Here is an 11,494-nt window from a genome sequence, read left to right as displayed (position 1 = left end):
TAAAAGGTTGTTGAAATTTTTAATCAATTTCCGAAGCTGAGCTTGATAATTAGGTGTGGAATCAGTCTTCAGTACTTTAATGTTGTTTTGAAGAAAGAATTTTAAGGTTTTGTCGATATCATGTTGAGTAATGATAGCAAGTATTTCTGAATCAGTTTTTCCAGACCTAAGTGTCAATTGTAGATTTCTAGCATTGATTTTAGTGGCTTTTGAACTTAAAATATTTTATTCACTTGGGCTTAGTTTGTCAATGTCACATTCAAGTTTTGTGCTGACAACTAATTCGTCGATGTTTTTGTCGTTAAGTTTTGCTACAGCGTTATGTCTCAGACCTGTATTTAGTAAACCAAGTTCAGCTCCATCAAGTAGAATGCTGGCAGAGCCTGCTCCTCAACCATAAAACGCAAATTCTGTAGTGATGGAGGGGTGTCAGTAGGATAAGATGTTAATTTTGAAGTAACTGACTGAACTTTCTTTTGATGTTTCATGGATATAATTAACTGTTTTTGGTTATTTGTCAATTAATGTTCTGTAAGATGTGCATGACGGCTAATGACGGCTGTAGGATGCATCTGATTCCTAAGTACCACATTCGGTTTGTATATTTACCTGTTTATTATGTCTTTTTCCATGTACAGGGACCAGATTTCAGTTTTTAACCACATTATTTCATACTTAGATTTGAGAATCTGTGCAGATTTACTCTAGCTCTTAATTTTAGCCTTAATGTAGTTGGGCATTACATTAAAAGTGATTTAGGTCTTCTTAAACTTTGCAACTTGTACTAGTTTCATAATTCTCACTTTTCTGTTCTTAAATGTATAAACCGTTTTCAATGCTGACTTGACAATTTCAATATTATTTTACGCATGTTGTAACTTCTGAACTCCGTAGCCGTTAATGATAGTTGATGAAGGACGCAACCAACCACAAATACTTTTTAAATGTTTTATTTTAGTGCCATAACAGGTGTTGTGCTGCCATGCCCATCTTCAGATGGCAATTTTTTTTTTTTTACATAGGTGTTTGGACCAACATAATGTCGTTTGCTCCACTCAGCACAAGAACATTTGAATATTTACTGCCACTTCATAAGTTGTTTCATTAATAAAAATACGCTAAAGTGCCTGCATTTTTATATATGATCAGAGTAGCTGTATTATCTTAAACATGGTTCAGTAGATGGGGATTTGTTTTGGTGTTTTCCATGTGGTTTTCTAGGTCGTCTATGTTGCTGAATTCCACACAACACACGTACTGTAAATAAATCACTGTGACACGCTTCATAATGATTATTGATTCTCAAATGAACATCGTAAACACACAAATATACATGTAAACAGTTGCCTTCGGCCTGTTTTGCTCTTAAAGCCGCGTGATCAGTGTCTAACAGTCATGACCTCTTCATTCCATACTTACGTTAAGTGTACTTAGAATTTAGTCGTCAAACTACGAAGAAATTTCATAACAAAGAACCCTAAAATCTGGTGTTCGGATCACTATAAAGATCTGCTGAAAACATTATATCTTTTAACCACAGACTGTAAGTACATTTACCCATCAGTTACCCCTATAAACACGTTTGGTGGGTATGGACGTTTGAAATGGAAGAACAGTGTAGCACTAACTTCTTACATTATGAAATAACTTCTCTGCAAGAATGTTGAAACAAAATGCTTCTGTATACCAGGGATAACGCGAATGAGATTGCTCTGATTTAAAGAGACTGGTCTCACGTTCGGGAGCGTGGAGGCTCTAATCTCCATCAGGTACCCACGATTTATAATTTCCGTGATTTCCGTGAAGTACTTCACATAAATGCTGGGATGGTTACTGATGTAAAGGCACGTCGGTTACCTGACCCGTCCAGAATTTTAAGTGTTGAATCCCTGTATACATGAATCGTATGACCAATATATCCACGGATGAACAAAGCTACAGCTACCTACACAGCTTTTGAGATTGGAAGTTTGATCAAATACTACGGAGAGTGTTACAAAATGAAACAGCAGAATCGAGGGTATGGCCAGGAGTGCCCCAGGGAAGTGAGATAAGACCGCTCTTGTTGTTCGTATACACAACTGGTCTGAAGGACAGTGTGAACAGCAATTTACAACTGTTTGCTAATGACACTGTAGAGCAAGGAAAGGTTCCGTCGTCGAGTGACTGTAAGAAGATACGATGACTTAGACAAAATTTATAGTTGGTGTGATGTGTGGAAACTTGCTCCAATCTGTAAAAACATAAGTTAATGAGGATGCGAAGGAAAAACAAACCTGTAACTTTTGAACACAGCGTTAGTAGTGGGCTACTTGACACAACCACCTCGACTAAATATCGAATCGTTACGCTGAAAAGCGATATGAAATGAAACGAGCACGTCAGAATGGTAATGGAATAGGCGAATTATCAACGTTTTATTGGGAAAATTTTGGTAAGTACAGCTCGTCTATAAAAGAGACGGCTAACAGAACACTAATGAGAACTATTCGTAGGTACTGCTCTATTATTTGGACTCCTCCTCAGGTGGGATTACAGCAAGACATTCAGAAGCGATTCAGTGATTGCTGCTAGACGTGCTATCGGTAGGTTCGGTCGGCACGCTCTTATTACGGAAATGATTCGTAAACTCAAATGGAAATTCCTGGAGGGGAAGTCAATTTTATTTTCGCAAGGTACTATTGTGGAACTTTAAAAAATCGATTTTTGACACCGACTGAAGAACGATTCTATTGCCACCAACGTACATTTCACTAAGAACTTCCCAGAAAATGTGCAGGTAATTACGGTTTGTACAGAGGCTTATAGAAAGTCGTTTTTCCAAAGCTCTGTTTTCGAATAGAACGGAAAGAAATTCTCTAGTAGTGGTACCTGGTAATCTCCACCATGAACTGTACATTACAGTGCGGCGTATGTATGTAGAGGTATATACTTACATGTACAGTTGTTGTGATTGCTCTAAAAGTTAAGACATGATGTGTAAGATAGGGAGCGCAAAACTGTCATACATTTGAGGGGATTGTGATCTTCCCGTTGAGAGAGATGTAGCATTGTATTTGTCAAGTTCGAGACATAAAAAACGATGAACGAATATTGATCGATATGCTCGATCAGGAACAATTCAGCATTTGTGCTGAAGTGCAGCTGGTAACTCGACCGATCCCTTTCAGAGCAAGTCTAGACTTCTTACATAATCAAACCAACCGACTGACGACATTCACTGTATATGCGTCATTGTCTCTATATTTTACAAACAAGTTGCTAATCGGTCTTATTCAGTTTAAAATTCATTCATACGGATATGTCTGTCAGATAACATAAGCATTATTTTTCCATTTGGCAATTCAGATGGAGTTTAATGATAACCATATGTATGTCGGCACGACTGTTATCAGGAAGCTATTAGCCGCAGAAAATGTCAGATAAAAAATTGAAGGACAAGTACTTTTATCTAATCTTAAGTGATTTCATACTCCGAGGGAGAGATAATTAAACGTTTTCACTAATTTAATGAAAACATTTGTGACGTTCACAGTATCACGCTATAGAGTGCCGGCTGCTATATATAGGAAATGAAGACTAGCGAGAGGCACTTTTGGAGTCCTACAGCCTCAACATGAAGACCACGTTTGCTGTTGTCGTCGCAGCCGTCTGCCTTACCGTCTCTCCAGGTAAGTTATATCCAGAAGCAAACTGCACTTTGCCATTTATATTTAGTTATGATGTCACGTCGTTCAAATATCGACTCATCATTCAGTAAATCTATGCTGTAGGGTAACATTGTGACATATGCTATTCAACGCATTCTCCTCATCAGCAGCGTAGAATGGGGCACAAATTCATTGAAACGTTTGAGCCTATTAAGATTCTAATAATTATCCCTCCTCCACAACATTACTTACATAGTTTTAAAAGCATCTTATCATAGACGGGTCCTAGAAGAGAGCCTCAACAATGATAGCTGTGAACAATAATTTTAATTGAAGATGATGATATGGCATGTAACGAGGAAGTGGTTAGGTTACAACCACAAGAATGAAAAGATGGAACATTATGTTTCGACGACGAATAAACGAGGCTTGAAGGTGTAGCACAAGAAAGGATTAGTAGAGAATGCGAGAATGTAAAAATGTTTGGCATTGATCTTAAGGGATTTCGGGGAACCAAGCAAAACCTAAAGCTGGATTTATGGGAGATTTTTGAAAGAAAGCACTACTGTTCATGAATGCGGATATTACTCTGACTCACTGGTTATCCAGATGCGCCTTTGTGCTTGCACCCAATTGTTCTTTTGAGAAGTTTCCAGAGTGCATTCTCGCCATGGTTCACTTTAATGGAGAGAACACTTGGATTCTCCTTGGTTGTGTCCACGTCATGTACTGATGATCCACAGGCACTCTGTCTCAACCACCACAGACCTTTTTTGTCAGAGTTGCGGGTTGTTTGGAAGGCGTGCATTCATCGAACATTGTAGTCCTGACAATTCAAGTTTTTGGACTGGAACGCCATTGCTTGAAAAAAAAAAGAAGAAGAAAAAAAGAAAAAAGTGTGAATCAAAGTCAGAGAGAGTGTGCGTCGGGAGTTGAGGTAGACAGCACATTGGATGGAACAGAATTGTGTAGTATGTCAGTGAAACTTAAGATGAAATAAATGTCAGTGATAGATAAGTAGAGGAAAGGCAACGAGAGCATTGTCATGTAGAGAATTGATAGGATGTTATTAATAATGGTAGGTAAAGTTGAAATTTTGTCTAATATACAGTGACTGTAGCCATATGCAACCTACTACCGTGTACATACCTTGCTGAGAGATCTTGGCCAGTCAGCACTGAATGGCCCACCGGGACCTGAAAGAGAAGCTGGTAACCTACCATCTACACTCCTGGAAATGGAAAAAAGAACACATTGACACCGGTGTGTCAGACCCACCATACTTGCTCCGGACACTGCGAGAGGGCTGTACAAGCAATGATCACACGCACGGCACAGCGGGCACACCAGGAACCGCGGTGTTGGCCGTCGAATGGCGCTAGCTGCGCAGCATTTGTGCACCGCCGCCGTCAGTGTCAGCCAGTTTGCCGTGGCATACGGAGCTCCATCGCAGTCTTTAACACTGGTAGCATGCCGCGACAGCGTGGACGTGAACCGTATGTGCAGTTGACGGACTTTGAGCGAGGGCGTATAGTGGGCATGCGGGAGGCCGGGTGGACGTACCGCCGAATTGCTCAACACGTGGGGCGTGAGGTCTCCACAGTACATCGATGTTGTCGCCAGTGGTCGGCGGAAGGTGCACGTGCCCGTCGACCTGGGACCGGACTGCAGCGACGCATGGATGCACGCCAAGACCGTAGGATCCTACGCAGTGCCGTAGGGGACCGCACCGCCACTTCCCAGCAAATTAGGGACACTGTTGCTCCTGGGGTATCGGCGAGGACCATTCGCAACCGTCTCCATGAAGCTGGGCTACGGTCCCGCACACCGTTAGGCCGTCTTCCGCTCACGCCCCAACATCGTGCAGCCCGCCTCCAGTGGTGTCGCGACAGGCGTGAATGGAGGGACGAATGGAGACGTGTCGTCTTCAGCGATGAGAGTCGCTTCTGCCTTGGTGCCAATGATGGTCGTATGCGTGTTTGGCGCCGTGCAGGTGAGCGCCACAATCAGGACTGCATACGACCGAGGCACACAGGGCCAACACCCGGCATCATGGGGTGGGGAGCGATCTCCTACACTGGCCGTACACCACTGGTGATCGTCGAGGGGACACTGAATAGTGCACGGTACATCCAAACCGTCATCGAACCCATCGTTCTACCATTCCTAGACCGGCAAGGGAACTTGCTGTTCCAACAGGACAATGCACGTCCGCATGTATCCCGTGCCACCCAACGTGCTCTAGAAGGTGTAAGTCAACTACCCTGGCCAGCAAGATCTCCGGATCTGTCCCCCATTGAGCATGTTTGGGACTGGATGAAGCGTCGTCTCACGCGGTCTGCACGTCCAGCACGAACGCTGGTCCAACTGAGGCGCCAGGTGGAAATGGCATGGCAAGCCGCTCCACAGGACTACATCCAGCATCTCTACGATCGTCTCCATGGGAGAATAGCAGCCTGCATTGCTGCGAAAGGTGGATATACACTGTACTAGTGCCGACATTGTGCATGCTCTGTTGCCTGTGTCTATGTGCCTGTGGTTCTGTCAGTGTGATCATGTGATGTATCTGACCCCAGGAATGTGTCAATAAAGTTTCCCCTTCCTGGGACAATGAATTCACGGTGTTCTTATTTCAATTTCCAGGAGTGTATGAACCTTCAATTGACAAATATCCGGTTGTATCAAAATCGAAATCGGGCCATGGCATTGTTACTGGCGCACTGTGGGATCTCTCAACCATCCTTTGTTTATCTGTATGTTAATACTTCACCTTTAAGTAAATAATTTCCGATAGCATTTATCTTGCGACCGCTAATACTCATCGAAATGTGAGCGACAAGGCGTGGGAAGCTATATTGCATAGAGAGAGTATGGTCTTATCCACAGGGGACGCAGCCTCACTGGAGGGAGCTTTCGTGAATTCGACAAGGATTATCCCTGCTCCCAGCATAGCATACTACTCCGTGAATGGGACAGCCATGCAGGAGATGATGATAGCCGCTGTCTCTTCTTACCTTGCCAACATGACGGACGGAATCGGCTTCCAGACAGCCAACGCAGCCCGGTGGACTTACAGGTCGATTCGCAACATGCAGGAGGGCATAGAATACACTGCTAGCAGCATCCAGAGTGGACTCAATGCTTCATTCGACAACATCCTGCCAGTGCTGGCCACAGCCTACCGCAACTTCTCTTCTGCTGTCAAGGGTGGCTTGAGATCCACGAAACACTTCAATTCACAAGTAAGAGACTGTTGTCTGATTCTGTTGTGCACTATCATTTTTCTGCCGTGATCATACACCGCAATTAAATAGCCTTAACTCATCAGTGTGTCGATATGTTTCACAGGGGAACTTGAGAACAGGTGCTGGACAGCAGAGGGACAGTGGCATTTGGACTCTGGACGAGGCGTTCGTCCACCTGCCGGAGACAGTGGCACCGGAGCTGCAGCGGCTGCACGACTGGATCCTCGACTTTGCTTACATCGGCATCTCAAACGCCACTGCCGAGCTGCCGGCTATCATGGAGGAACGCCGGGTGACGGTGAGGACTTCAGGATTTACAGTGGGGAAAGTCAAAATCAAATACATCTCTCCTGTGTTGTGTCTGGAAGATGAACGATTATGTTGTGTTGTATGGACTGTTTTGTGTGACGGCTTTATATTACAGCTCTTAGACTTTGAGAATACTTGAACAATTTTACCTCTTGTACGCTTTTCTAGTCGCTGTATCAGGTTCCATCTACTGCCCTGTCAGGCCGCAGTGGCGTACTGACCATTATGATTGGGAGTTAATAGAAGTCGGTCATCGTGACTAATGTTGTTATATGGATCCAAGTTCATTGTAATGATCGAATCTGGACACCAGTTAACGAGAAGGAAATGAGGAAAGCATCTGTTTACTTATTCAGTGTTTATCGGTCTTGAAGACTGTGTTGACAGTAGAATCGATCTCCACTAATTTCATTCTTGGTCTCTTTGGACTTATTTCGATACGGACCCCAGCTGTTGTAGACCTTTCGCGATTTCATCCAGTTCGCACTTTCCGAGCCTGCCAAGCGAACGAATTTCTTAAGGTTTTACACCATTACCGCTTATAAAATTTTTATAAGAATGGAGCGGCAACCGAGGGATCTAATTTTATTGAGAATAAGATAGAAAGCAGTCAGTTGCAAAATGGAAGGTTTATTTAAACACATTCCAGAGGGGCTTAAATAAACCTCCATTTTGCAACAGAATTAGCTGTTTATTATTTCTTCAAGAATATTGCAGGTTTGGCTACACGCTGTTCATGCAGGCAAGCCCCATGTCCTGTGAATCGAAGTCTTCACGCCTTTACTTTCTGGTCAGTGTTTGGTTGCTGCATCAGTTCCTCCACCAAAAATGTTCTTCTTTCTTTTTACGTAACATTGGGAAAACTAAATCTTAAACGAATTTTCTCCTTTGCTAAAGTTTCTGCTGTTAATCATTCAGCATCTGACTGCCACGAAAACACTGTAAATCCTGATTAGTGAGGAATGAGTGTGAGGTGCGTTTGAAGGTCAGTTTTGAATTGTTTTCCTTGAATAACGCGAAAACGCCCTCCTTTACGAACTTAAACTACATGAAATTCCCTACAGTAAATTACTGCTCATTTTTCAATAGGACTAATAATTTGGGGGTAAAGAGCGAGAGAATTTGAAAATTTTGTGCCTGGATTTCGAAGGCTAGATATATCAATGCTGATTACATAAAACGACAGCGGTAGAGGTGACTGAATCACCCTGTATGGAAATGTTTCCTTTACTCACGTTGATCTCTGAGATTTAATACTAATTCCACACAGTGGCCCATAAACACAGTTACCGCATCGCCAGAGAATGTGACCCAACATAGGTACATAATGTTACCTGTGGAAGCCAAGCGAGTCGTCAGTTATCACGTAACTGGTGTAGTGGGTACAGTTTTGCGTTAAAGTACAGAGATTCCAAGTTAGATTTTCTGATGTGCTGTTAAATAATTATACCTCTTTTGTGTAAGACCTGCTGTATTGGTTCTCAACTGTTAGGAAGTAAGCTACCTTCTCAAGGAACCTAAAATTTAAAAAAAACTACACTTTCACCCTGAATAGAGCTCTTCAACCATGAAACTCTACGGAATGCACTAAATGGCCATCACAGCTACGTGATATTACGTGAAGACGTTTATTATAATGTGATTATAGCGTATTTTCAACGTCCACTTTCTACCGAGAAGTATCTGGGACAATATTTTGTTGCAGATCCTTTTGTGGTTTTAGTGTACAATAAATTACTATGGGTCCCCTGTGTGCGCAAATTTTGGTTCACCCTGTATAGACCATATTGTTGGGGATATTCTATCTAGGTGGTACTTTGAGGAGAAGAAATTGCCATTTGAGAGAAAGATGTGGCTGGTGCACCAAACCATTCAGAAGCCCGATCGACTGAAATAATGTTTTATTGTAGAAGAGCTTCTTATCGTTAGTGTTACTTATTAATTTCTGTAAATGGGAAATTTTTGGATCAGAGTCCATTTATTCTCCTCATACGGGAAGTCTTGAAACGTGAAAGTCTTGCCATTCTGTTCATTCTTTCTGTAAGTCTTCTAACATCCTGTTCACAATTTTTGCTCTCATTTATTAGATGTGTTCGAAGTTTTAACTCTGGCGTCGTTGAGCTTTGTTTTTGTTTAGAGAGAAATCAGGCCTAAGTAAAGGAGACAGACAAAGTCACAGTGACGTGCTATCTCTCTCTGTGCAGTCGCTGTACCCTAGAGCGGCGGCTGCCATGTTGCTGGCGTACAACTACCACCAGAGCTACGACCAGCTGTTCCAGGAGTACTCCAGCCCAGACATCTACAGCGACTACGCTGCAGCTCGCGACGAACTGCTCTCCCTGGAAATTGAGTGAAGAGCTGCATCCATGGACAACGAACACGTGTTGGTTGTTTGATCACAACACTGCATTTTGACGCTGTATACTAGGATGTACACATCAATAAATGTCATTCAAGCACATTAAAGTAATGTCTGATGATTTAAGTATGTGTAGGAATGATATGAGAAAGGAACTGACTTGAATGCTGGAAAAACAAAAACCGTGATAAAGAAAGAAATGAAAATAGATATATAGTACCTTAGTTGATGTAAAGCTAGTAGAATAGGTTTCTAAAATAAGTGTCCGTGGAGACATGATAATGGATGAAGGAATTAGGAAAAGATTAGAGGAGGCATGCCATTTATTTAATTCAGTCAGACAGAATTACTTCAATAGGAAAGACACGTATAGAAAGGATGGAGATTAGAGGTACCTGTAGATAGATATACCTACATTATGATATTACCTTATGACTTTGGACCTTGTATAGTGAGTAAGCGAAGAGGCAGAAACAATCAGCAGAAAAGGTTACCACAGGGTTACAAAAAAGACTAGAAGCAGGAGAAACGAAAACACAGTCATTATAAACAACAACAGTGCAACTAGGTAGGAAGTAGCTGAAGCAGTTTGAACATGTCTAGCGAATTTCGAGAGACAATATGCCATGGTTAGTGAAAGAGATAAACTTTTTTCCTTTCATAATGCGATTTACTCTGTGTAATGGCATGCTTTTTTATTCCTTAGTTTTACCATTGTATCATTTATTTTTCTGTACCATAGCGAAATTGCAATAAAATGTGGCGAGCAAGACAAACACCTCGTATTTCCTTATTGATTCAAGATATGAAAAAGAAATTTCCGGTAAGTAGCAGAATGCAGAGAGTCAATAAACTCTGTTGCTCCATTAATACTCGTAATCCTCGTATCAACAGAGATTATGCGTCAAGTATTATGTTTCCTTTTCAATTTAACTTTTGTGATGTTGCTGACACACACTTTACTTTTCCAATAACATGCCCTCCTGGGCTCTACCACACAGGCAGTAGAATTACTGTTCGAGCCAAGTCATGCTAAAATAGTATTCAGTTTGACAAGTTATGACGTGAGCAAAGATCGAGAGGGTGCGAGTGAAGAAAGATGGTGAGTGGAACAGCACTCTCGTTATCATCGCAGAACGGTGACTGTAGGCCTGATGTGTGAGTAATGAACGACTGCACTGACACACCAGTTGCAGTGAAACAGGTGAGTACTTGTATCAGTATCTGGTGGCGCCTGAGGAGATAGTAGTGGATGTGCAATGTGGCGCCACCTGACTATGGCCGCTGGAAGCATCTGCTGCTCCCGGAAGTGAAGGCAGCTTGGTCGTGACATCGGTTTGCTGCAGACCTAGCTGATTATCATGGACTGATCACCTGCGACGACAAACATTTGCTGTTTCACAACTGCTGGTGTCCATTCCTGGGTTTTGCCAAAGATACAAGCCAAGACATGGGATCATGCATGTAAATTCTGACGGTGATTCAGTTCATGTTTGATGTACATGTTCAATGCCCAGAGCAAAGGGTAACTATATTTTGTTTCGGTAGCCTCTCGTGATGTATCTGGGAACTCTTGCAGCGTAAGTAATACGTGTTCGAAACATAATGTCTCGTTGACATCATATACACCATTGGGCATATTGGTGAGGACACAGCACTCGGTTCTTTTGTCAAGGCCTCTTTGTGGATACTAAGGTTACAATTTAGTCTTGCTGCTTTTCTAGCGCCTGAGGGAGAGGCAACCCCTTCGATAATCCTTAGGTGCGGTTTGCCTAAGATCAGGTGCTAGCGCAGGTGCGAAACTAAATTTATGTTGAAGTTACTCATAGGTACATTTTTAAAATTCTTAACATAGGAGCGTGGATGGCTCCGATAGTATAGCCGAACTGTCATTTTATTCATCCACTTGTTTTCGTAGCATCCCCACGTGA

At 42.4% G+C, this 11,494-nt stretch overlaps 1 protein-coding gene across 1 annotated transcript; it reads left to right on the top strand.

Annotated features, from left to right (window-relative positions):
• The first annotated feature begins 3,550 nt into the window (after positions 1 to 3,550).
• Positions 3,551 to 10,339, top strand: LOC124613139. Its single transcript, XM_047141757.1, has 4 exons — positions 3,551 to 3,671; positions 6,537 to 6,892; positions 6,999 to 7,193; positions 9,409 to 10,339. The coding sequence occupies exons 1-4, from the start codon at positions 3,617 to 3,619 to the stop codon at positions 9,556 to 9,558; spliced, it is 756 nt and encodes a 251-aa protein (XP_046997713.1). The 5' UTR covers positions 3,551 to 3,616; the 3' UTR covers positions 9,559 to 10,339.
• Positions 10,340 to 11,494: the final 1,155 nt, after the last annotated feature.

Source organism: Schistocerca americana, chromosome 4 (assembly GCF_021461395.2).
Source record: "Schistocerca americana isolate TAMUIC-IGC-003095 chromosome 4, iqSchAmer2.1, whole genome shotgun sequence".
Classification (NCBI taxonomy): domain Eukaryota; kingdom Metazoa; phylum Arthropoda; class Insecta; order Orthoptera; family Acrididae; genus Schistocerca; species Schistocerca americana.
The sequence above is the reverse complement of the archived record's forward strand: the minus strand, read 5'-3'. Positions and strand labels throughout refer to the sequence as shown.